Raw genomic sequence first — 27,652 nt, 5'->3', positions numbered from 1 at the left:
ATACTTCTTTGACTTGTTGCTGTTGTTGTGGTCTATTCTACTTGGTTCTACCTTAGTTCTCCTCACCACACAAACTCATATTCCTTGTAATCCAGGCTGTGTCTTTTCTCTCATGTCCTGAGCCTTAAATTAAACCAGTCATTCATTGGTTGATCAGTCCCACACATTCTGAGCCACCATTGTCCCAGTACATCTTATAGTCAGTACAGAGTGTGAGTCCAAGTTTTGATGAATGGGTTGGTGTCTGATATGTACCAATGGAAGCCTTGCCTGCTTATAGAAGATGGCCAGTTCAGGTTCTATATCCTCCATTACTAAGTTCTCACTAAGGTGACTTTCATAGGTTTCAGGAAGTTCCAATTCACTAGGTATGACATCTACTCCAAATGCCCTAGTATTCCATCTCTTTCTGTGTCTCTCTGACCATACCCTCTCCCTGTGTTCTGTCCTTCATATTTTTTTCCATTCTTGTTCCTATCTCCACATACCCTCTAGTCTACCCAACAAATCTTTTGCATTCCCAGGGATATTCATTTGACCACTCTACTCCCAACCCCAAGAACTCACCTTGTTACTTACACTCTCCACAGTAGTATTCAATTACGTAAATGTACCACATTATCTTTATCCATTCTTCCATTGAGAAACATCTACTTTGCTTCTAGTTTCCTGATATTTTAAACAATGACACTATGAACTAATTGAGCATGTGTCCTTGTGGTAAGATGTAGTGTCCTTTGGTTATATGATCAAGAGCGGTATAGATGGGTCATGTGGTAGATAGGTTTTTCTGAGGACCCTTCATAATTATTTCTATAGTCACTGTAAAAATTTGCACTCCCTTCGTCCATGTAATTGTGTTCCCCTTGCTCCCTTTCCTTGCCATTATGAGCTGTAACTTTTAACATTGATTTAGCCATAGTGACATGTGTACAAGAGAAGCTCAAAATAGTTTTGATTTGAATTTCCCTAATGGATAAGGATGTTGAATATTATTTTTATATGATTCTCATCGTTTGAGATTTCTCTATTAAGAATTCTCTCTTTAACTCCATACCTAATTGTAAAAATTAGATTTGTGGTTTGTTGATGCCTTGTGTTTTCAGTTCTTTATATATTTTGTGTATTATTTCTGTCAGATTTAGAGTTGGTAAAAAACATCCTTTTCCATTCTGTTGACTGCCATTTTTCCTATTAATGCCCTTTGCCTCTCAGAAACTTTTTGCTGTCATGAGGTTCTTCTATCTGTGTTCTGTTTAGAAAGTTTCTCCTGTGCTAGGATGTGTAGAATTAAATACATTTTGGCAGCACATTCCACACTATCTTCCCTAAAGGTCTGGGTTCTCAAATGAAAAAACACACACTCAGTCTTTATAGTTTAATATGCTTTAAACAGCTCAATGGTTGGGGCACTTGCTAACGTCCATTTGACTAATCCACCTCACTCTGATAATCCAGAGTTATCATTTTCAATACTTTTTCTTCTATCAAAAGGTGGTTTCCAGTAGCTATGTGCATGTAAATTTTCTCATTTAAAGAGGTTTTTTTAGGGAACACAATTGCCATTAATATTATAAGAATATATAAATATTTTCAATGCTAATCCCTATTTATCTTCCATAAAGTTCAGTGTTCCATCAAGTGTGTTTTAATGTTGTGATCATCAGTTCACCTTGATTTTTATACAGGGCTAATATGGATTTAGGAGTATTCTTCAACAGGAAGATAACCAGTTAGATCAGCAGCATTTTTGAATATTCTATCTTTTTTCTATTGTGTGTTTATGGATCCTTTATAAAAAATAAGGTGTCCATACATGTGTGGATTTATTTCTGGGTTTACGATTCCATTCTATTGCGCACTATGTCTGTTTTTATGAGACTACTTTGTGGTATTTCATTACTATAGCACAGTGATACACTTTAAAATTAGGGATGGTGTTACCTCTGGAAGTTCTTTTACTGTTTATTATGTTATTCTCCTGATCCATGAGGGCGGGAGTTCATTTTTTCTTCTGATATGTTCCTTGTTTTCCTTCCAAGACTCAAACTTTTTTCATACTAGTCTTTTGCTTCCTTGATTTGGCTACCCCAGAGTACTTTATATTTTGTGGTTATTGTGGAGAGTGTTGTTTCCCTGATATATTTCTCAGTCTGTCATTTGTATATAGGAAGGCTACTAATTATTTTTTGAGTTAATCTTGTATCCAGGTACACTGCTGAAAGTGATCTCTGCCATACAAGTTCCCTGTAGAATTTTGGGGTTTGCTTATATATACTATCACATTATCTTGATGTCTTGAATTTTTATTTTCTTGTCTGCATCCTTTGATCTTCTTCGGCTAACTTACTATGTAAGGTCCAATTTAATAATAACAGCTCTTAGCTACAGGATTTATTGAGCTTTTATCAGGTTGACTCATGCATTGGCGATAGTGGGTGGGGTATTATAGTGTCCCACTACCAATATGTGAGATTGATGTGTGATTTGAGATTTCCTGGTGTTCCTTTAACAGACTTGGGTTTAGATGTTTGTGGTATAGTTGTTGAGAATTGGGATGTCATATTGGTTGATTTGTCCTTTGAAGAGTACAAATGTTCTTTCCCATCTCTTTTGAGCAATTTTCTTTTAAAGTCTTTTAAATTTCTTTCATCAGATGGTAAAATATCTATCGTACATTGACTTTTAGGTCCATTTGCTTAAAATCTTTTCCCCAACCCTTTAATCTGATGTAACTACTATGCTGATTTTGTGATGTGTTTCATATTTGCTTTGAAAGGTTGGATCTTGTTTTCAGATCCGTTCTGTTAGCCCCATATTTCCTGCATGTTTTGTGTCAGGGACACTGACTCTTCCTGTGGATTTCATTTCTAGCATGCAGTCAAGTCTTGATAGCTTTTTGTTTGTCTGGTTGAGTGTAGTATTTTACTCTAATTTGTTTCTGCTTTATTTTTTATTTGTTGTAGGATTTTTTTTATTATATATTTTTATTTTCTATATTTTTTGTTTACATTTCAAATGATTTCCCCTTTCCCAGTTCTCCCCTCCCCATATGTCCCTTAAACCTTCTTCTCTCCACCCATTCTCCAATCACCTCTCTCCTTATTCTCTGTCCTCCTACTCCCCTCCAATGCTAGATCAAGCCTTTCCAGGATCAGGGCCCTCTCCTTACTTCTTCATGGGACTCATTTGATATGATAATTGTGCCTTGTGTATTCAAAGCTTCTGGACTATTTAATATCCTCTTATCAGAGATTGCATTCCATGTGTATTCTTTTGTGATTGGGTTACCTCACTCAGGATGATATTTTCCAGTTTCAACCAATTGCCTAAAAATTTCATGAATTCATTGTTTTTAATTGCTGTGTAGTATTCCATTGTGTAAATATACCACATTTTCTGTATCCATTCCTCCATTGAGGGACATCTGGGTTCTTTCCAGCTTCTGGCTATTATACATAAGGCTGCTATGAACATAATGGAGCATGTGTCTTTATTACATGCTGGGGAATCCTTTTGGAATATGCCCAGGAGAGGTATAGCAGGGTCCTCCAGAACTGTCATGTCCAGTTTTCTGAGGAACTGCCAGACTGATTTCCAAAGTGGATGTACCAGCTTATAATCCTACCAGCAGTGTAGGAGTATTCCTCTTTCTCCACATCCTCGCCAACACCTGCTGTGTCCTGAGTCTTTAACCTATGCCATGCTGACTGGCATGACGTGAAATCTCAGGGTTGTTTTGATTTGCATTTCCCTAATGACTAATGATGTTGGCCATTTCTTAAGGTGCTTCTCAGCCATCCAGATTTCTTCAGGTGAAAATTCTTTGTTTAGATCTGTACCCCATTTTTAATAGGGTTATTTGATTCCCTGGGGTCTAACTTCTTGAGTTCTTTGAATAAATTGGATATTACACCTCTATCAGATGTAGGGTGGGTGAAGATTTTTTCCCAGTTGTTTGTCATTTTGTCCTTTGGACAGTGTCCTTTACCTTACAGAAACTTTGTAATTTTATGAGGTCCCATTTGTCAATTCTTGATCTTAGAGCATAAGCTATTGGAGTTCTGTTCAGGAACTTTCCCCCTGTGCCCATTTCCTCAAGGGCTTTCCCAGTTTTTTTCTATTAGTTTCAATGTGTCTGGCCTTATGTGAAGGTCCTTGATCCTCTTGGAGTTGAGTTTAGTACAAGGAGATAAGAATGGATCAAGTGACCATAGATGTGTGGATTCATTTCTGGGTCTTCAATTCTATTCCATTTGTCCACTTGCCTGTCACTGTGCCAATACCATGCAGTTTTTAACAGTATTTCTTGAGGTCTGGGATACAGATTCCTCCAGAAGTCCTTTTACTTTTGAGAATAGTTTTAGCTATCCTGGGTTTTTTGTTATGCCAGATGAATTTGAGAATTGCTTTTTCTAACTCTGTGAAGAACTGAGTTGGGATTTTGATGGGGATTGTGTTGAATCTATAGATTGGTTTCGGCAAGGTGGCCATTTTAACTTTTTTATTTTTGTTTTTGTTTTTTTATTCAATATATTCTTTATTTACATTTCAAATGATTTCCCCTTTTCTGGCTCCCCACTCCCAGAAGGTCCCATAAGCCTTCTTCCCTCCCGCTGTTTCCTCCTCTACCCCGTCCCACGTCCCTATTCGGGTATTCCCCTATTCTGCTGCACTGAGTCTTTCCAGAACCAGGGGCCACTCCTCTGTTCTTCTTGGATATCATTAAATAAGAGGATTATGTCTTGGGTTTTCAACGTTCCTAGGCTAACATAAACTTATCAGTGAGTGCATACCATGATTTATGTTTTGAGACTGGGTTACCTCACTTAGTATGATGTTCTCCAGCTCCATCCATTTGTCTAAGAATTTCATGAATTCATTGTTTCTAATGGCTGAATAGTACTCCATTGTGTAAATCTACCACATTTTTTTGTATCCGTTCCTCCGTTCTTTCCACCTGGGTTCTTTCCAGCTTCTGGCTACTACAAATAGGGCTGCTATGAACATAGTGGAGCATGTGTCATTATTGCATGCTGGGGAATCCTCTCGTATATGCCCAGGAGTGGCATAGCAGGGTTCTCTGGAAGTGTCTGAGGAGTGTCTGGAAGGTTTCTGAGGAACCGCCAGACTGATTTCTTAAGTAGTTGCACCATCTTGCAATCTTACCAGCAGTGGAGGAGTGTTCCTCTTTCTCCACATCTTCACCAACACCTGCTGTCTCCTGAGTTTTTGACCTTAGTCATTCTGTCTGGTGTGAGGTGAAATCTCAGGGTTGTTTTGATTTGCATTTCCCTAATAATTAATGATGTTGAACATTTGTTAAGTTGCTTCTCAGCCATCTGAAGTTCTTCATGTGAAAATTCTTTGTTTAGCTCTGTACCCCACTTTTTAATAGGGTTATTTGGCTCTCTGGGTTCTACCTTTTTGAGTTCTTTGTATATATTAGATATTAGCCCTCTGTCAGATTTAGGGTTGTTGAAGACCCTTTCCCAAACTGTTGATTGATGTTTTGTCCTTTTGAGAGTGTCCTTTCCCTTACAGAAACTTTGTAGTTTTATGAGGTCCCATTTGTTAATTCTTGATCTTAGAGCATAAGCTATTGGTGTTCTGTTCAGGAACTTTTACCCTGTGCCCGTGTCCTCAAGGGTCTTCCCCAGTTTATTTTCCCTTAGTTTCAGTGTGTCATGTTTTATGTGGAGGTCCTTGATCCGCTTGGAGTTGAGCTTCATACAAGGAGATAAGAATGGATCGTTTTGCATTCTTCTGCATGCTGACCTCTAATTGAACCAGCACCATTTGTTGAAAAGGCTATCTTTTTTCCACTAGATGCTTTCAGCTCCTTTGTCAAAGATCAAGCGACCATAGGTGTGTGGGTTCATTTCTGGCTCTTCAATCCTATTCCATTGTTCTGCTTGCCTGACATTGTACCAATACCATGCAGTTTTTATCATTATTGCTCTGTAGTTATGTTTGAAGTCTGGGATACTAATTCCTCCAGAAGTTCTTTTAGTGTTGAGAATAGTTTTAGCTATCCTGGTTTTTTTGTTATTCCAGATGAATTTGACAATTGCTCTTTCTAGCTCTTTGAAGAAATGTGTTGGGATTTTGATGGGGATTGCATTGAACCTGTAGATTGCTTTTGGCAAGATGGCCAATTTAACTATATTAATTCTGGCAGTCCACTAGCATGGAAGATTTTTCCATTTTCTGAGTTCTTCTTCTATTTCCTTGTTCAGAGATCTGAAGTTCTTGTCATATAGGTTTTTAACTTGTTTGATTAGACTGACCCCAAGATATGTTATGCTGTTTGTGGCTATTGTAAAGGGTGTCATTTCCCTAATTTCTTTCTCAGTCTGCTTATCCTTTGAGTATAGCAAGGTTACTGATTTGCTTGAGTTGATTTTGTAACCAGCCACTTTGCTGAAGTTGTTTATCTGCTTAGGAGTTCTCTAGTGGAGTTTTTTGAGTCACTTAGGTAGACTATCATATCATCTGCAAATAGTGATAGTTTGACTTCTTCCTTTCCAATTTGTATCCCTTTAACCTCCTTATGTTGTCTAATTGCCCTAGCTAGAATTTCAAGTACTATATTGAAAAGATATGGAGAGAGAGGACAGCCTGATTTTAGTAGGATTGACTCAAGCTTCTCTCAATTTAGTTTGATGTTGGCTACCGGTTTGCTGTCTATTGCTTTAACTATGTTTAGTTATGGGATTGAATTCCTGTTCTTTCCAAGACTTTTAGCATGAAAGGATGCTGAATTTTGTCAAATGCTTTTTCAGCATCTAATGAAATGATCATTTTGTTTTTTCCTTTGAGTTTGTACATGTAGTATATTGCATTGAAGGATTTCCATATATTGAAACATCCCTGCATCCCTGGAATGAAGCCTACTTGATCATGGTGGATGATAGTTTTGATGTGTTCTTGCATTCAGTTTGCAACAATTTCATTAAGTATTTTTGCATCGATATTCATAAGGGAAATTGGCCTGAAGTTCTCTTTCTTTGTTGGATCTTTGTGTAGTTTTGGTATCAGCATAATTTTGACTTCATAGAACGAATTGTTTAGGGTTCCTTCTGTTTCTATTTTGTGGAATAGTTTGAAGAGTATTGGGGTTAGGTCTTCTATGAATGTCTGATAGAATTCTGCACTGAAGTCATCTGGTCCCATGCTTCTTTTCGTTTGGGAGACTTTCTATGATCCCTTTCACTTCTTTAGTGGTTATGGGACTGCTTAGAATATCTATTAGATCCTGATTTAATTTTGTTGTCTGATATCTGTCTAGGAAACTGTCCATTTCCTCCAGATTCTCCAGTTGTGTTGAGTATAGGCTTTGGTAGTAAGATCTGATGATTTTTTGAATTTCCTCAGTTTCTGTTGTTCTATCTCCTTTTTTATTTCTAATTTTGTTGATCTGGATACTGTCTCTGTGCCCTTTGGTTAGTCTGGCTAAGCGTTTAACTATCTTGTTGATTTTCGCAAAGAACCAGCTCTTGGTTTTGTTGATTCTTTGTATGGCTCTCTTTGTTTCTACTTGATTGATTGCAGCCCTGAATTTCATGATTTCCTGATTTCTACTCCTCCTGGGTGAAAGAGCTTCTTTTTGTTCCAGGGCTTTCCAGTGTGCCTTTAAGCTTCTAGTCTATGTTCTCTCCATTTTTTTTTTTTTGAGGCACTCAGGGCTATGCGTTTTCCTCTTTGCACTATTTTCATTGTGTCCCATATTTTGGGCATGTTGTGTCTTCATTTTCATTAAATTCTAAAAAGTCTTTGATTTCTTTCTTTATTTCTTCCTTCACCAAGGTATCATTGAGTAGAATATTGTTCAGTTTCCATCTGTATGTGGGCTTTCTGTTGTTTTTATTGCTATTGAAGACCACTTTTGCTCCATAGTGAGCTGATAGGAGGCATGGGATTATTTTGATCTTTTTATATTTGTTGAGGTCTGTCTTGTGACCAGTTATATGATGGATTTTGGAGAAGGTACCCTGAGGTGCTGAGAAAAAGGTATATATTTTTTTGCTTTAGGATAAAATGTTTATATATATAAAGTCTAATTGGTCCAAAACTTCAATTAGTTTCATTGTGTCCCTGTCCAGTTTCTGTTTTCCTAATCAGAAAAGGCAGTATTGAAGTCACCCACAATTATTGTGTTAAGTGCAATGTATGCTTTGAGCGTTAGTAAAGTTTCTTTTATGAAGGAGGGTGCCATTGCATTTGGAGCAAAGATGTTCAGGATTGAGAGTTCTTCTTGGTGTATTTTTCCTTTGACCAGCAAGAAGTGTCCCTCAGAGACTCTTTTGATGACTTAGGGTGGAAAGTCACTTTTATCTGATATTAGAATGTCTACTCTGGTTTGTTTCCTGAGACCATTTGCTTGTAAAATTGTCTTCCAACCTTTTACTCTAAGGTAGTGTTTATCTTTGACACTGAAGTGTGCTTCCTGTATGCAGCAAAGTGTAGGGTCCTGTTTACATATCCATTCTGTTATTCTATGTCTTTTTATTGGGAAACTGAGTCCATTGATGTTCCATTAAGGAATAGTGATTTTTACTACCTGTCATTTTTGATGTTATTTTTTACATTTGATTGGTTATCTTCTTTTGTGTTTGATGAAAGAAGGTTACTATCTTGTTTTTCCAGGGTGAGTTTTCCCTCCTTGTATTGGTGTTTTCCTCCTATTATCCTTTGTAGGGGTGGGTTTGTGGAAAGATATTGGGTAAACTTGGTTTTGTCATGGAATATCTTAGTTTCTCAATCTATGGTGATTGAGAGTTTTGCTGGGTTTAGTAGTCTTGGCTGGCATTTGTGTTCTCTTAGAGTCTGCATGAGATCTGCCCAGGATATTCTAGCTTTCATAGTCTCTGGTGATTAGTCTGCTGTAATTCAGATAGGTCTTCCTTTATATGTTACTTGACCTTTTTCTTAACTGTCTTTAGTATTCTTTCTTTGTTTAGTACATTTGGGGTTTTGATTATGATGTGATGGGAGGTATTTCTGTTTGGGTCCAGTCTGTTTGGAGTTCTGTAGGCTTCTGGTATATTCATGGGCATCTCTCTCTTTAGGTTAGGGAAGTTTTCTTCCATAATTTTGTTGAAGATATTTGCTGGCCTTTTAAGTTGTAAATCTTTACTCTCTTCTATGCCTATAATCTTTAGGTTTTGTCTTCTCATTATGTCCTGGATTTCCTGGATGTTTTGGCTTACCAAATTTTTGCATTTTGCATTTTCTTTAACTGTTGAGTCAATGGTTTCTATGGTATCTTCCGCATCCGAGATTCTTTCTTTTATCTCTTGTATTCTATTGTTGATATTTGTGTCTTTGGCCCCTGATTTCTTCCCAAGGTTTTCTATATCCAAGGTTTTCTCCTTTTGAGATTTCTTAGTTGTTTCTACTTCTGTTTTTAGACCCTGGATGGTTTTGCACAGCTCCTTCACTTGCTTGTTTGTGTTTTCCTGTTATTCTTTAAGAGATTTTTGTGTTTCCTCTTTCATGACCTCAGCCTGTTGACCAAAGTTCTCCTGTATTTCTTTAAGTGATTTTTGCATTTCCTCCTTTTTGGCTTCTGTATTCTCCTGAATTTCTTTCAATGATTTTTGTGTTTCCCTTTTAGGGACTTCTAACCTTTGATCTATTTTTTCCTGAATTTCTTTAAGAGATTTATTTTTGTCCTTCATGTGATCCTGTAACAGCATCATGACCAGTGATTTTAAATTCAAATCTTGTTTTTCTAGTGTGTTGGGGTATCCAAGACATGCTGTTAATGGAGAATTGGTTCCAGATGCTGCCATATTGCCTTGATTTCTGTTAGCAATGTTCCTATATTTGCCTTTTGCCATCTAGTTCTCATTGGTGTTAGTTGGACTTGTTGTCAATGCTGGACTCACCAGTGCAAGCTTCTTCTTCCCAGCTGGCATCTGGGTGCACAGCTGGCCTACTGCGATGCCTGGAGATGGGGTGCTGTGGCTAAAGCTGTTCCAGATTCTGAGGTGGAGACAGGAAGTTTCCTTCAAGAGGCTTCAGGACTGGCTCCTCTGCTCTGCAGTGCCGGACTCACCAGAGCACGCTGCTTCCTCCTAGTCAGCCTCTGGGTGCACAGCTGGCCTCTTGCACGGCCTGGTGACAGGGTTCTGTGGCCCAGGCTGTTCCCAATTACAAGGCAGAGACCTGAAGGCTCCTGCCCGAGGCCTCAGGACTGGATCCTGTGGCCCAGGCTGTTTCTGATCCTGAAGCAGAGACCAGAAGGCTCCCACCAGTGGCCTCAGGAATGGATCCTCAGCTGTGCAGGGCCAGACACACCAGAGAAGACTGCTTCTTCCCAGCTGGCCTCCAGGTGCACAGCTGGCCTCTTGCAAGGCCTGGAGATGAGGTGCTGTTTCAAATTCATGCATTTAGTGTATTCACCTTAACGTCACTATTAATCTTTCTAATAATGTCTATCATGTGATAATTTTCTATATGGGGCAGTTGATTCCTTTAGTTCATCTTTTTATCTGACTTCTTTAGATTCAATTGAATATGTTCCATTTGACTTTTTCTCTAAGAATATCAGTTATACTTAAAATATTCTGGTGGTTTTCAAACATGTTTAAGACACATTAGGAAGTACTGCTTATCAGTAATGCTGACATATTTGGGATTCTTATTCTCTCTCTTTTCTATCTGTTGTAGCAGTGTTGTCAAGTGGTTCATTCATCTAAAGATATACCCAGGTGGTGTTGCATTCATTTTGTGCTTTTGAGCAGATTATAGCCTAGCAAAAAGATAAAGAAGATACAATGCTCAATTTAACTGTGTTATTCTGCTTCTTTGCTTTTCTTGACTATATGTCGGTTTCATTTTCAAGATAACAAAATTTTCCTTTTCTGTGAAAGTTTCCTTTAACTTTTCTACAAGGCGGAAACATGTATAAATTTTTACTCCCGAGTATTTTTAAATGTGATCATATTCATTTTCCCTTCACTTTAAGAGGAGAGAATTTTGCTGATTCAACCTTAAAAGTAAAACATCCTCCTCTCTAAGGAAGAGATATTTTCCACTTAATTCTTCAAAGAATTAGGTTTTTTTGTTTGTTTTTAGTTTAAATTATAAGGTCAGATATAGTTTTTTGTATGTATACTGTATATAGTCTATTAAAATAATTTATTATTTGACAGGTACAACAAGCATACAAATAGAAAATGCTTTTCTTCACATCCATTTCTCTAAGTCTCTTAGTTCTCTGCATACTCACAGATCCTCCAGTCTCCCACTATCTCCCTATTCTATATTAATGTCTTTTGATTTGTTTTTTCTTTCATGACCCACCAGATTTATGACCTACAGGGCCTTCCATATGGGCATGGATATGCAGTTATCCAATGATGCAGAAGGAATTAAAAAATGTTGGTATTTCTAATGACAATGACTTCCTCTCCTTTAGAATCTTTTAAATTCTTACATTGCTCATGTGATGGGCTCGACACCATAAATTTCCTTCCTCATCTGAAGTTAAACATTTTTATGGGATCGATCTTCTTCTGTTTCTATACAGGCAGACTTAGCTACCATAAGCTTCTGAGTGACATGACCATGTCATAACTAAAAGTATTTCATGGACCTTCTAACCAGCATCTGATTTGTTCATTCTCTTAGTCCCCTCTTTCCCAATGGTTTCTATGATTTGGGAATCCTTTCATGGCTGTCCTATTTAAATATGAACAATAAATATTCATGACATAGAGAAATTCCCTGATATAATCTGACAATAGCAGGATTCTATGTATATAAATATTCAGGAGGAAATTCAATAAAATGTATTCTTAGCCAAACAGAAGTAGTAGGCACACCCATAGAACTACTGATCTCCCAAGACATTGATCTAAAATATGTTTGTAGTAACAGGCATGAGTCTCTCTTGTAAGGACATCGTCAAATACCATGAGCAAGAAGTTGTTTATTCCCATAACAGTTGTGACAGTATTTCCCGAGTATGCATATCATGTCTGGAAAGTGGGTATTATAGAATGCAAGGTCTACAGTTGGGAAAAGCCTCTGCAGACTTTACTTCCTCTGCAGCTTGTAGTTTAGCTTCTACCAGTGTGAAAAGTGCCGACCGACAGACAAGCAGAATAGACAACAGGGAGAAAATTTCCATATTAGTTCTGGCCACACTGCCACATCCTGCAGCAAAGTGTGTCGTGTCTTCAGCAGTAGGGTCTCACCATCTGGTTTGTATGTGTAACCAAAGGCAATGATCATAACCTGCATTGTCTTGGGGTCTTTTGGGGGCTTCTTATCTGCCACAAGGATATTTTATATATAATAAACTGTAATACCTCTGTTTAAATTCTTTTTAATTGCATTTTTCTTTGTAACTAGCTTAAAGTTGTAGCTATATATGACTTCTTCGTAATCTTCAGGTTTTCTTAACTTACCCTATACTATGCTCTCTGACTCTGATCCACCTTTGCAGGTCTCCATCACATGTTCCTATCCATTTCTGTACCACAGTTGTTCTTCTTTTGCCTCCTTCCTTATTTACAAATTTCATATTTTAAAATCTGAAAATTTTATTTTATTTGATATTTCTTGAGTTATGTATAGTGGTGAAAAATTATAGCTTTTCTGAATAACTCTTATGCAAATTTTTAAACAACCTCATTCACATCATTTTTATTTTTCATAATTTTTCAAATTGTAAATTTCAAAATCTGCCACTCATCACTGAGTGACTGAGAAAAGTTTGGAAATAAAACCTGAATAGTGGTGATAGATTTGGTGAAAAGCATATAACTATGTTAATATCTTCATATAGTCCTACACGTATTAGCCTTATGATAAATATTTGATAAATTAAACAAAAATTAAAGCCACAGGAACATACAGTTTGTAAAAGAGAGTGCAATTATAGTAACCTGGTTTATTTGCATCCCAGTGAGTTATACTGCAATTTCTGACAGTTATTTTTTCTTTAAGCTCCATCCATTCTTACAAAAGGGCAAACTTGGAAGAAACATCAATGAGGAGAACATTGTGAACCAGGAAGATTCAGCAACCAAGCTTGACATCTTTAATTACCATCCTCTACAGAGTGGTACCAAAGCTCAAGTGAAAGTTGGCGAGTTTCTGTTTGAATCTAACAGCGTTCACTATCTTTCCCTAAATGACAAACTCATAAATTTGGGTGTATACAACAATCAGGTGAGTATCTTTAAAGTCAGCACTTGTGGAGAAAAAAAAAGGAGGAGACTGTGCAGGTGACGGTGGCAGGAGGTCCTTCATAGGAGAGCTCTGGCATGCAGAACCTGAGGGGATAGGTACACCAGCAAGACAAAACATACTGAAGGCCCACAGGAAGTGAACTGCAGGGCTAGTGGGCAGGGCCATTGGCACAGCCTTGAATACCTATTATAGGTAAAGCTGTTTAGCTGTGAGGGGGCTCAGCAGGCTGTGTGGAGTCTGGCATGGATCCTTTCCCAAGTCCACTGGAAATTCTGAGGCTTTCTTTGTGCTTTTACAGTGCAGGTTTAATAAAAGAGACAGTTCATAGTTTTATGTTTTATTATTAAAAGACTAAAATGAGAAAAGGAGAAAGAGAAGATAGAGAGATGAGGAATGACCATGACCACTTGAAAGAGAGAATGAGAGGGGGGGAGAGAGAGAGAGAGAGAGAGAGAGAGAGAGAGAGAGAGAGAGAGAGAGAGAGAGAGAGAGAGAGAGAGAGAGAGAGAGAGAGGTGAAGGATAAAAGAGAACTAGGAGGGGCAAAAAGTATCCATTTATAGTAATGGATACCACTCCTGGTATTGCCAGGTAACCAAGGGCAGGGAAAGCCTGCCTATAGCCAGGTGACTGCAGAGGTGGAGTCCAGCCAGAACACTAGGGAGTGGAGCATGTCACATGTGACTGATGGCCACAGGATTATGGAGTTGAATCTCCTTGCCCAACCAAGCAACACACACCATGGTCCCACAAGCACTGTGCGCTGTGCTCAGAATGGAATTCCTCAGAGAACAGGGTTAAGGGAATGTTGAGTGCCATCAGGCTGACAGTACCCTTATTTTGTCCTTTATAATGCTGAATGCCAGAACTTTCTGCCTACAAATCACTGTAAGAATTACTGATTCATTTTGGATTAATTCCTCAAATGGTTTCATTCTTACTATGATGAGTTACATCCATGGCTTACCTAGAAAGAAAAAAGAAAAAAGAAACAACATCTTGGACAGCTATTTGGATGGATCATAGTGGTCAAGGCTTTAGTGGAAGTAACTGCCTTCAGTAAATAAATAAATTAAACACATTTGGATGAAACCAGTCTCCCCAAATAAGGACTTATAAATATAACTTTGATTTTATGAAGTTAATTGTCATCTCTGAGGCTTACTGCCTCCACCTGCTATCCTAATTCTACTTCAGGATGCTTCTAGACTCCTATAGTCTATTCTAGTTCTAGAACATTTACAGCCTTTGAGACTTAAAGCTGAAGAACCTCCCCATCTCTACCTCTTTCTGAGTTCTGGCTGGCTGGTTCAACTCTGGTATTCTGGCTCAATGGCTTCCTCAAGCTAACTGTTTCAATCTGACTTCTTTCAGTTTCTGACTGAATTTGCTCTGCTTTGTTTCATACTAAGTTTGGCAATGTGTTCTAATCTTTTGGCTCCTTCTTAAGTTCTCCTGGTTCTGTCATTACCTGTGTCTTGCTTGTACTCTCTACAACCTGTCTCTGTACAAGTTGTGCAAGTAAAGCTCATTCCCCCCACCAACCCTCATGCACTATTCCTTTATGTTTCTAACAGAACCCTCTAGGATATGTTATGACAAGTGAGTAAAATTTCTGGAGACAGTCCACAGTTTTGAGTGGTTGTAATGGGTGCATTCTGAGAGTATCTGGGTGTACCCAGATACTTTGAATTAGATATTGCTCCTCTTTCCACACAGTATTATGTAGCTTAATTTCCTGTGTATTTACTCATTTTATTGGGTACATTTCATTCAGAATCAATATGAAGATATACTTTCATGTAATAAAGCTGTTTTGATGAATTGATGATTTTCTAATTGCTGATCATGATTTTAAAGAGCTCCTAAATTGATACAAGTATTCTCAAGGGCCCTTCATCTGTCACTTTGTCCCACCTCAGTACCTGATTGTAGAAGCTAGTACCCAAGCAAATTGCTTTTCTTTCCTGTCTTGTCTAATGAGAGTTGTGTGTTTCCTATCTCTGACTCATTCTTTCAAATCTTTCTCTGATTTTCACTTTGCCTGCCCCTCAATTAGAAGTTACTTTCAAATGTTCGTGCTTTATTCTACAAACTATGTTACCTTCTTTAGTTGGGATTAAGTATATATTCTGTGATTGAGCCTTACCACAACTAGAAATAGATTTTTCAGTAAATAATATAATCTCAGGGTTCACAGTGTGATTAAATATCATGTGACAGGTATTTCTGTATTTCAATGTAAAATTATATGCACACTCATATCATTGTTGGAACTATTCACAATGAACATCTCTGTGTTGTGATAAAAATAGGTGACATGTAGTAATGTTCAACATTATGGTCCTCAGGAGACCTTGTAAGTTTTTTCCAATTGGAAACACTGGGTACATCAATCACCCCAAGACAGGTCTCATATCCAGGAGTACTTGGGCAGCACAAGAAAGGAATCCACAATACACACATATTTTATTTGGTTACAGTTTTGTTTTTATTTCTTTATCTTTTTGTGCTGTTGTATTTTATTTTCAAGGTTTTGATGCTTAGTTGAGTTTTAGGGACTTCAGTATGTTTTCTTGAGAAAGAACTCAAATTTGGGCAGGTTGAGAGAAGGTGAGGACCTGGACAGAGATGGGAGAAGGGAAGGACATGATCAAAATATATGAAATAAATAAAATGAAATAAATGAAAGCAAGAAAATCAATCAAACAATGAAATAAAATAAAGCAACAGTTCAAAAAGAGAATTGGGGATTGGGAGAAACAGGCAGTTTGGCTTCACACTCTCTGGGACTGAGCCTGGTACTTCTTTCTTATAGTACACAGATGTTCTGCTGAAATTTACCATCTCGATGCTAATACTGAATGTCATGAGCTGACTGCCTTTGCTCCTCTCATGTCTCCTATACAGATTCCTTTTTCTCTTTGCAAACAAAGTTGTCCTCTTGGATTTAGGAAAACACAAGACGGTCTGTATGCATTCTGTTGTTATGATTGTGTCTCATGTGCAGCTGGAGAGATTACAAATGAAACAGGTATTTATAAAATGGTTCTCAATGTGGAAATGTCTAGAAATGGTTCTGAATGTGGAAATGATACACCACTAGTTAGGGGTGAAAACACAACACCTGATGACACAATTATATTTACGTAGCTGACTCTCAATACTTAAAAACAAGTTAATGCTTGGTGGAGGTGGCAAAGTTCTTAATGCCAACTCTCAGTTTGTGGATATCTGAGTTCAAGGCAATTTTGATCTACAGAGTGAGTTCCATGACAACCAGGGCTGAACAGAAAAACCCTGTCTTAAAAAACAAAACAATTCTTGATCTTAGAGCATAAGCCATTGGTGTTCTGTTCAGGAACGTTCCCCCTGTACTGATGTCTTCAGGGGTCTTCCCCAGTTTCTTTTCCATTAGCTTCAGATTGTCTGGCTTTATGTGTAGGTCCTTGATCAATTTGGAGCTGAGCTTAGTACAAGGAGATAGGGATGAATCAATTCGCATTCTTCTGCATGCTGACCTCCAGTTGAACCAGCACCATTTGTTGAAAAGGCTATCTTGTTTCCACTGGATGTTTTCAACTCCTTTTTCAAGGATCAAGTGGCCATAGGTATGTGGGTTCATTTCTGGACCTTCAATCCTATTCCATTGATCCACCTGCCTGTCACTGTACCAATACCATGCAGTTTTTAACACTATTGTTCTGTAGTCTTGCTTGATGTCAGGGATACTGATTCCCCCAGAATTTCTTTTGTTGTTGAGAATAGTTTTAGTTATCCTGGTTTTTTTGTTATTCCAGATGAATTTGAGAATTGCTCTTTCTAACTCTATGAAGAACTGAGTTTGGATTTTCATGGTTATTGCATTGAATCTGTATATTTGGTATCTGTCTAGGAAATTGCCCATTTCCTTCAGATTCTCCAGTTGTGTTGAGTATAGGCTTTTGTAGTAGGATCTGATGATTTTTTTCAATATCCTCAGTTTCTATTGTTATGTCTCCCTTTTCATTTCTAATTTTGTTAATTTGCATACTTTCTCTGTGCCTTTTGGTCAGTCTGGCTAACGATTTATCTATCTTGTTGATTTTCTCAATGAACCAGCTCCTGCATTCATTGATTCTTTGTATGGTTCTCTTGGTTTTCACTTTATTGATTCCAGCCCTGAGTGGGACCTCATAAAATTACAAAGTTTCTGTAAGGCAAAAGACACCATCAAAAGGACAAATTGGCAACCAATAAATTGGGTTGTTCTTCACCAACCCTACATCAGATAAAGCGCTAATATCCAATATATACAAAGAACTCAAGAAGTTAGATCCCAGAAAGCCAAATAAACCTATTAAAAAATGGGTTACAAAGCTAAACAAAGAATTTTTACCTGAAGAACTTCAGATGGCTGAAAAACATCTTAAAAAATGCTTAACTTCATTATTCATTAGGGAAATGCAAATCAAAACAACCCTGAGATTTCACCCTATACCAGTCAGAATGACTAAGATTAAAAATTCAGGAGAAAGCAGGTGTTGGCAAGGATGTGGAGAAAGAGGAACACTCCTCCACTGCTGGTGGGTTTGCAAATTGGTACAGCCACTCTGGAAATCAGTCTGGTGGTTCCTCAGAAAACTGGGCAAGTCACTTCTGGAGGATCCTGCTATACCAATCCAGGGCATATTCCCAGAGGAATCCTCAGCAGGTAATGTGGCTATGTGCTCCACTATGTTCATAGCAGCCCTATTTATAATAGCCAGAAGCTGGCAAAAACCCAGGTATCCCTCAACGGAGGAATGGATGCAATAAATGTGGTATATATACACAATGGAGTACTATTCAGCCATTAGAAACAATGAATTCATGAAATTCTTAGACAAATGGATGGAGTTGGAGAACATCATACTAAGTGAGGTAACCCAGTCTCAAAAGATTAATCATGGTATCCACTCACTAATAAGTGGATATTAGCCTAGAAAATTGGAATACCCAAAACATAGTCCACACATCAAATGATGTACAAGAAGAACAGGGGAGTGCCCTGGTTCTGGAAAAACTCAGTGTAGCAGTATAGGGCAAAACCAGAACAGGGAAGTGGGATGGGATGGATGGAAGTACAGGGGAAGGGAAGTGGACTTGTGGTACTTTCTGGGAGTGGGGGACCAGAAAAGGGAAAATCATTTGAAATATAAATAAAAATATATCGAATAAAAAATAAAGAAGAAAAACAAAACAAAAACAAACAAAAACATTGATCTCAACCCAGTTATTTTTGTCACTGATATTTATCTGTTTGTTTTATTTGCTATGCTGTTTGTATTGATCTCAAACTCCTAGGTTCCAGCAATCCTCCAGGCTGAGCCTCCTGGGTGACTATGGCCAAAGGAGTGTTCTCCTGTATCTGGTCCAGCTTTGTCTTCTGCACATCTTTGAGTTTAAGTTTGTTTTCTTTGGTTCCCTGCTTTTCACTACTGGTTCTATGACAGCTAGAGCAGTATTAATGGGTAAGGTTAGTGCTCTGTGTATAGTATAAACAGCTAGTGCTCCCTGTATACCCTATAGTATGAGATACGTTATAGAGCATGACCTTATGTCATGCTTATAATAAGCGTTAATATAAGCAATTTTTTTAACATGGAAATTAGACTTCTGAGAAAACATATAAAGTGCTAATGTCATAAAACCTAGAGTCGGTTGAGACAAAATACGGACTTGTCAAGTGACAGGAACTGCTAAAAGGACTGTATCAGAGTGACAAGGATGGCAGATACTGTAGTCCTTTTCTGGAACCCTGGGACACTGGGACCCAGGGTTTACTTCCTATGGGGAATTGTAGAAACTACATAACTATTTGCTTATAATTAAATAAGTATTTCCTGTATGAACTAAAAGTTTCCGTTTGAAATACTTTGATTTTTGAGGGAGCTCTTATTATGCATTCCTTGGTATGGTCAGCCAGCATCAGGTCACAGTCTAACCAAGTACTGAGAGATCCCTGAGGATGAATGATGTGTGGGGCTGTGAGTGATGTGTGGGGCTCTGAATGATGTGTGGGGCTGTGAGTGATGTGCAGGGAGGGCTGTGGGTGATTTTCAAGTTTACATTTACTGAAAATCAGGATTTTAATTGGGTGATAAGATTCTAGTTTACTAAAATTTCTGAGAATCATATTTCTACCATCATTATATTTTTAACACATTTTTGTGCTGGGAATAGAACCTAAAGCTTTATATGCAGCCCTAGATTCAACTGTATCCACAGATCATGCCATTGTCACCATAAAATTTTTTCTAGTGATAAATTCTAATCAGATTTTACTCCAGGATATTAAGGAACTTGTCAGAAACAAGAGTTTTTCACCCTAAGAAAAACTATTCACCTAAAATGTATTGGCTTCAGCATTATTTCTAGAGCAATGATACATCCTTTGATAAAAAAACAAAATGAAAGAATCAAAAGAAAATATTACTGTTCCTAAACATAGATGTCAGAAAATGTTAGAGAGTTTTAGTTTCTAGGTGTTGCTGTTAGAGACCTGCTCTGACAGTCTAGTTCTCTCTTGGAGGTAGCAGAGGTGGTAAAGCGTTGAGTGGTGGTGGATGGAGAGTAAGCCTTGGTCTTGTGAGAAATTTATGGATGCTTTTCAATAATAAAACATTTACCTGACTTAAGTCTAAGTTACTTTGCAGTAGTACCTGGCCTGCATCTCAGTTCTTCTAGGGGCCAGAAACTATAGGCTCTGGTATTTAGTACCTCAGAATAAAAGAGTTGGGGATTATGTAAAGTAGCTTTCCTTCTTCTCTGTCCAGAACTTGGAGGCTAAGACTTACAGCCTGCTAAGGAAAGTCTCTGGAAGAAAAAGGGACACTGTAAAAAGTGATTTTAACATTTATTTCCAAGTTCTTCTACAAATAATTCTCTATTCCAAATACTCTCTCTTTAAGAAATTCTTCCCAATTTCTAAGTTCCTTTTTAATCTCTAAGTACACTTATAATTTCTAAGTTATTCTACTGTGCTGTTTTTCTACTTCCCATCTTGTTCTTACCTCCTGTTTTTTTTTTTTTAATTCGGTATATTTTTTATTTACATTTCAAATGATTTCCCCTTTCCTAGCCCCACCACTCCCAAAAAGTCCCGTAAGCCCCCTTCTCTCCCCCTGTCCTCCCACCCACCTCTTCCCACTTCCCCATTCTGGTTTTGCTGAATACTGCTTCATTGAGTCTTTCCAGAACAAGGGGCCACACTTCCTTTCTTCTTGTACCTCATTTGATGTGTAGATTATGTTTTGGGTAATCCAGGTTTCTAGGTTAATATCCACTTATTAGTGAGTGCATACCATGATTCATCTTTTGAGTCTGGGTTACCTCACTTAGTATGATGTTCTCTAGCTCCATCCATTTGCCTAAAAATTTCATGAATTCATTGTTTCTAATGGCTGAATAGTACTCCATTGTGTAGATATACCACATTTTTTGCATCCACTCTTCTGTTGAGGGATACCTGGGTTCTTTCCAGCATCTGGCAATTATAAATAGGGCTGCTATGAACATAGTAGAGCATGTATCCTTATTACATGGTGGAGAATCCTCTGGGTATATGCCCAGGAGTGGTATAGCAGGATCTTCTGGAAGTGAGGTGCCCAGTTTTCAGAGGAACCACCAGACTGATTTCCAGAGTGGTTGTACCAATTTGCAGCCCCACCAGCAGTGGAGGAGTGTTCCTCTTTCTCCACACCCTCTCCAACACCTGCTATCTCAGGACTTTTTAATCTTAGCCATTCTGACTGGTGTAAGGTGAAATCTCAGGGTTGTTTTGATTTGCATTTCCCTATTGACTAATGAAGTTGAGCATTTTTTAAGATGCTTCTCCGCCATCCGATGTTCTTCAGGTGAGAATTCTTTGTTGAACTCTGTACCCCATTTTTTTAATAGGGTTGCTTGGTTTTCTCGAGTCTAACTTCTTGAGTTCTTTATAAATATTGGATATCAGCCCTCTATCTGATGTAGGATTAGTGAAGATCTTTTCCCAATTTGTTGGTTGCCGATTTGTCCTCTTGATGGTGTCCTTTGCCTTACAGAAACTTTGCAATTTTATGAGGTCCCATTTGTTAATTCTTGCTCTTAGAGCATACGCTATTGGTGTTCTGTTCAGAAACTTTCTCCCTGTACCGATGTCCTCAAGGGTCTTCCCCAGTTTCTTTTCTATTAGCTTCAGAGTGTCTGGCTTTATGTGGAGGTCCTTGATCCATTTGGATTTGAGCTTAGTACAAAGAGACAAGGATGGATCCATTCTCATTCTTCTGCATGCTGACCTCCAGTTGAACCTGGACAACAACACCCTGTCTCCAGGCAGTGCAGGAGGTAAGCTGTGCACCAGAGGCCACCTGGGAAGGGGCAGCTTGCACTGGTGAGTCCAGCATTGACAACACCAACTAACACCAGTGAGAACTAGATGGCAAAAGGCAGATGCAGGAAGGTCACTAACAGAAATCAAGGCAATATGGCAACATCTGAACCCAATTCTCCTTTACCAGCATGTCCTAGATACCCCATCACACCATTAAAACAAGATTTGGATTTAAAATCACTGGTCATGATGCTGGTACAGGAACACATGAAGGACATACTTAAAGAAATTCAGGAGAAAATGGATCAAAAGTTAGAAGTCCTTGCAAGGGAAACACAAAAATCATTGAAAGAAATCCAGGAGAATACAAACGCCAACAAGGAGGAAACGCAAAGAACACTTAAAGAAATACAGGAGAACTTTGGTCAACAGGCTGCGGTCATGAAAGAGGAAACACAAAAATCTCTTAAAGAATTACAGGAAAGCACAAACAAGCGAGTGAAGGAGCTAAACAAAACAATCCAGGATCTAAAATCAGAAGTAGAAACTACTAAGAAAACTCAAAGGGAGACAACTTTGGAGATAGAAAGCCTTGGGAAGAAATCAGGGGACAGAGATGCAAATATCAACAACAGAATACAAGAGATAGAAGAAAGAATCTCAGACGCTGAAGATACCATAGAAACCATGGACTCAACAGTTAAAGAAAATGCAAAAAGCCAAAAGCTTGTAACCCAAAATATCCAGGAAATCCAGGACACAATGAGAAGACCAAACCTAAGGATTATAGGCATAGATGAGAGTGAAGATTTACAGCTTAAAGGGCCAGGAAATATCTTCAGTAAAATTATGGAAGAAAACTTCCCTAACCTAAAGAGAGAGATGTCTATGAATATACAAGAAGCCTACAGAACTCCAAACAGACTGGACCAGAACAGAAATACTTCCCATCACATAATAATCAAAACACCAAATGTACTAAACAAAGAAAGAATACTAAACGCAATAAGAGAAAAAGGCCAAGTAACATATAAAGGAAGACCTATCAGAATCACAGCAGACTTTTCACCTGAGACTATGAAGGCTAGAAGATTCTGGGCTGATCTCATGCAGACTCTAAGAGAACACAAATGCCAGCCAAAACTACTATATCCAGCAAAACTCTCAATCACCGTAGATGGAGAAACTAAGATATTCCATGACAAAACCAAGTTTACCCAATATCTATCCACAAACCCAGCTTTACCTCCTGTTTTGATGTAGTATTGGCTTTCCTAGTGTTTTGCACTGTTTCTAGGCAAATAGAGTACAAACTTTTTTCAACTAAGTCCTTTTTTACAAAAGTTCATCAAAGTACAAACAAATTAAAATCTCCATTTGAATAAAAAGTTTACAGTATAGATTGTTTACATATGTATCCTTTAAAATGCAACATATTTTATCTGTCTTTAACACTATAGGTTCATTGAAATTTAAAATGCATAATTTTCATTAGATATATTCTTTATTTTCATTTCAAATGTTGTCCCCTTTCATGTTTCCCCCCTCACCTGAAAATCCTATAAGCCATGTCCTCTTCCCCAATCAACCCTCCCCTGCTTCCCTGTCCTGGTATTCCTCTACATTACTGCATTAAGTCTTTCCAGGACCAAGGGCCTCTCCTCCCTTTGGTATCTAAGAAGACCATCCACTGCTGCCTACATCTGGAGTTGTGGGTAACTCCATTTGTATTCTTTGGTTGACGTTTTTCCCCCTGGTTGCTCTGGGAGTACTGGATGACTCCTATTGTTATTCCTCCCGTGGCACTAGAAACACCTTCAGGTCTTGGGTCCTTTCTCTTGCTCCCCCATTGTGGATCCTGTGCTCAATTCAATGGCTGGCTGAGAGTGTCCCTTTCTGTATTTGTCAGGCACTAGGAGAGCCTCCCAGGTGATAGCTATTTCTTGCTTCATTCAGCCAGCACTTGTGGACAGCCACAATAGTGACTGGATTGTGTAACTGTATATAGGATGGATACCTGGGTGGGGTAGTCTCTGGATGGTCTTTTCCTCAGACTCTGCTAAAACCTTTGTCTCTGTATCTCCTTCTGTGGGTATGTTTTCTTCTTTCTGTAAAGTACCCAGAAATCCATACTTTGTTCTTCCTCCTTCTTGGGCATGATTTGATATGTGAAATGTGTCTTAGGTATTCCAAGCTTCTGGGCTAATATCCATTTATCAGTGAATGCATACCATGAGTGTTCTTTTGTGATTGGGTTATATCACTAAGGATGATATTTTCCAGTTCCATCCATTTGTTTAAGAATTGCATGAAATAATTGTTTTTAATGGCTGAATAGCACTCCATTGTGTATATATACCACATTTTCTGTATCCATTTCTCTGTTGGGGGACAGCTTGGTTCTTTCCAGCTTCTGGCTTTTATAAATAAAACTTCTATGAACATAGTGGAGCATGTGTTCTTATTACACTGTGTAGAATCCTCTGAGTATATGACAAGGAGTGGTATAGCAGGGTTCTCCAGTAGTATTATGCCCAGTTTTTGAGTAACCACCAAACTACTTTCCAGAGTGGTAATACCACCTTGCAATCCCACAAGCAGTGGAGGAGTGTTCCTTTTTCTCCACAACCTCTTCAGCACCTGCTGTCCCCTGAGTTTTTGATCTTAGCCATCCTGACCAGTGTGAGGTGAAATCTCAGTGCTGTTTTGATTTTCATTTCCCTGATGAATAAGGATGTTGAACATTTATTTCGGTGCTTCTCAGCCATACAATATTCCTCAGTTGAAAATTCTTTGTTTAGCTCTTTACCCCATTTTTTACCAGTGTTATTTGGTTCTCTGGATTAACATCTTAAGTTCTTTGTATATATTGGATATTAGCCCTCTGTCGGATATAAGGTTGGTAAAGATCTTTGTTAATTTGAATACTGTCTCTATACCCTATGATTAGTCTGGCTTACTGTTTATCTATCATTGTTGATTTTTTTCAAAGAGCCAGCTCCTAGTTTTGTTGATTCATTGTATGGTTCTTTTTGTTTAAACTTGGTTGATTTCAGCCCTGTGTTTGATGATTTCCTGCCTTCTACTCCTCTTCAGTGTATTAGCTTCCTTTTTTTCCCGGAGCTTTCGGGTGTGCCATTAAGAAGCTAGTGTACACTCTCTCCAGTTTCTTTTTGGAGGCACTCAGGGTTATAGGTTTTCCGCTTAGCACTGCTTTCATTGTGTCCCATAAGATTGGTAATGTTGTGCCTTCATTTTCATTAAATTCTGAAAAGTCTTTAATATCTAACCTTATTTCTTCTTTGACCAAGGTATAATTGAATAGAGCATTGGTTATCTTCCATGTTTATATGGGCTTTCTGTTATTTTTGTTGCTATTGAAGACCAGTCTTAATCTGTAGTTATCTGATAGGAGTCATGGAATTACTTCAATCTTCTCATATCTGTTGAGGTCTGTTTTGTGACCAATTATGGGGTCAATTTTGAAGAAGATACCATAAGGTGGTGAGAAGAAGATATAGTCTTATGATTTAGGTTGAAATGTTTTATAGATATCTGCTACCATTTGGCCCAACACATCAATTTGTTTCACTGTATCTCTGATTAGTTTGTGTTCCATGATTGTTCCATTGAGGAGAGTGGAGTGTTCAAATCACCCACAATCATTGTGTGAGGTACAATGTGTGCTTTGGGCTTTAGTAAGGTTTTTTTATGACAGAGTGTGCCCTTTTGAGTATATATGTTCAGAATTGAGAGTTCTTCCTTTTAGATTTTTCCTTTGATGAGTATGAAGTGTCCTTCTGTGTCTTTTATGATGACTTTAGGTTGAAAGTTGATTTTATCTTGTAATAGAATGGCTACTCAAGCTTATTTCCTTGGACCATTGTCTTGGAAAATTATTTTCCAGTCTTCTACCCTGAGGTAGTGTTTTCTTTGTTTGTTTGGTTTTTTTTGTTTTGTTTTGTTTTTTTGTTTTTTGACAACATGGTATGTTTCCTGTATGCCACAAAATTTGGGGTCCTGTTTAAGTATCCAGTCTTTTAGTCTATGTCTTTTTATTGGGGAATTGAGTTCATTGATTTTAATAGATATTAAGTAATAGTGATTGTTGCCTCCTGTTTTTTTTTTATGTCATTTTTATGTTCGTGTGGTTATCTTCTTTAGGGTTTGTTGAAAGAAGATTACTATGTTGCTTTTTCTAGGCTGTAGTTGCCCTCCTTGTATTGGCATTTTCAATCTATTATCCTTTTTAAGGGCTGGATTTGTGGAAAGATATTGTGTAAATTTGGTTTTATCATGGAATATCTATCTATATCATGGAATATCATGGAATAACCATCTATAGTGATTGAGGGTTTTGCTGGGTATAGTAGTCTGGGCTGGCATTTGAGTTCTGTGTGAGATCTGCCCAGGATCTTCTGGTTTTCATGGTCTCTGGTGAGATGTCTGGTGTAATTCTGATAGTTCTTCCTTAATATGCTACTTGGCATTTTTTTTCTTACTGCTTTTAATATTCTTTCTTTGTTTTGTACATTTGGGGTTTTGAATTTTATGTGATGGGAGTTATTTCTGTTCTGGTGCAGTTTGTTTTGAGTTCTGTAAGCTCATTGTCTGCCCATGGGTTTTTCTTTTTTAGATTAGGGAAGAGTTCTTTAATTTTGTTGAAGATTTTTACTGTCCCTTTAAGTTATCAATCTTCACTTATTCATTAATTGTTTTTATCATGTTTTAGTGAATATATCCACAGACGTTTTCTAGAGAATTCAACGAATTCTCTGTGCAAGATATAGGTCTTATAGGTACATTTGGAAATTTATGGGTTGAATGTAATGAAACAATCTGCCTCATTTTCAGATATGGATCAATGCTTCAAATGTCCTGAAGATCAGTATCCAAATGAGCAGAGGAATCAATGTCTCCCTAAAATTATAGCATTTTTATCCCATGAAGATACTCTGGGAGTGGTTTTGGTCTCTGTGGCCATTAGTTTATCTGCATTTTCAGCTATGATTTTAGGATTATTCATTCGCTATCGGGACACACCCATTGTCAGAGCAAATAACAGAAATCTCAGTTATGTCCTCCTTGTTTCTTTAATGTTCTGTTTCTTTTGCTCATTGACATTCATTGGGCAACCCAGAACACTCACTTGTGTCTTGAGACAAATGATTTTTGGGGTTGTATTTTCTGTTGCTGTTTCTGCTATCTTGGCAAAGACATTCATTGTGGTCATGGCCTTCAAAACCATCAAACCAGGAAGCACCTTCCAAATGTGGATGATGACCAGACTCTCAAATGCTATAGTCTGCTGTGGTTCCATCATTCAAGTGTGCATCTGTGCAGTCTGGCTGGGAACATATCCTCCCTTCCCTGATGTTGACATGCAGTCAGAGTATGGGCAAATCATCCTCTTGTGTAATGAGGGTTCCACCCTTGCTTTCTATTGTGTTCTGGGGTACTTGGGCTTTCTGGCCAGTCTCAGCTTGCTTATTGCTTTTTTGGCTAGAAGGCTACCTGATACCTTCAATGAGGCTAAAACAATCACATTCAGCATGATGGTTTTCTGTAGTGTGTGGATTTCTTTTATACCCACTTACCTGAGTTCCACAGGCAAAACCATGGTAGCTGTGGAAATCTTTTCAATTCTGGCCTCCAGTGCTGGTTTACTAGGATGCATGTTTCTTCCCAAATGCTATATGATCCTACTGAGGTCAGGTGACAATTTTAGGAAGAATGTCTTTAAATGAATATTTTAAGACAAAGGACTTTATTGTGATTTGTGTAAAATGAATCATGTCAGAATATTCAAAAGAGTGGTGTGAAACCAATGCATTTCATCAAAGAAAGACATCTGCAATTTAATCACCCATCCCAGCAATCCTTGGAGCCAACTAGACAGAATGAACCCAGCCATCAAAGTTTAGATAGTTGCCTACTAGTGGTGACTTTAGGTATGCTTACTAGATGTTTCTTTAAATCACAGTTTTTTTTTTTTTTAATTTTTTAAACAATGTAACAGGATTGGGAATGTTAATTTTAACAATGAGAGCTCATCATTTGTGTGGAATAAAAGTAACAGATGTTTTAAAATGTGATTCTTCTCTGTTAG

The 27,652-nt window shown here is 38.0% G+C and overlaps 1 protein-coding gene across 1 annotated transcript in view; it reads left to right on the top strand.

The window, feature by feature from the left end:
- LOC127677653 (vomeronasal type-2 receptor 26-like) overlaps positions 1–27,290 on the top strand; it is a 33,229-nt gene extending 5,939 nt beyond the window's left edge. The window contains exons 4-6 of the mRNA XM_052172687.1: positions 12,964–13,188; positions 16,119–16,242; positions 26,398–27,290. Of these exons, the coding sequence (XP_052028647.1) occupies positions 12,964–13,188; positions 16,119–16,242; positions 26,398–27,290 (1,242 nt within the window). The remainder of the gene's footprint in view (positions 1–12,963; positions 13,189–16,118; positions 16,243–26,397) is intronic.
- Positions 27,291–27,652: the final 362 nt, after the last annotated feature.

Source organism: Apodemus sylvaticus, chromosome 2 (genome assembly GCF_947179515.1).
Source record: "Apodemus sylvaticus chromosome 2, mApoSyl1.1, whole genome shotgun sequence".
Taxonomy (NCBI): Eukaryota; Metazoa; Chordata; class Mammalia; order Rodentia; family Muridae; genus Apodemus; species Apodemus sylvaticus.
This window is presented reverse-complemented; position numbering and strand designations above follow the sequence as displayed.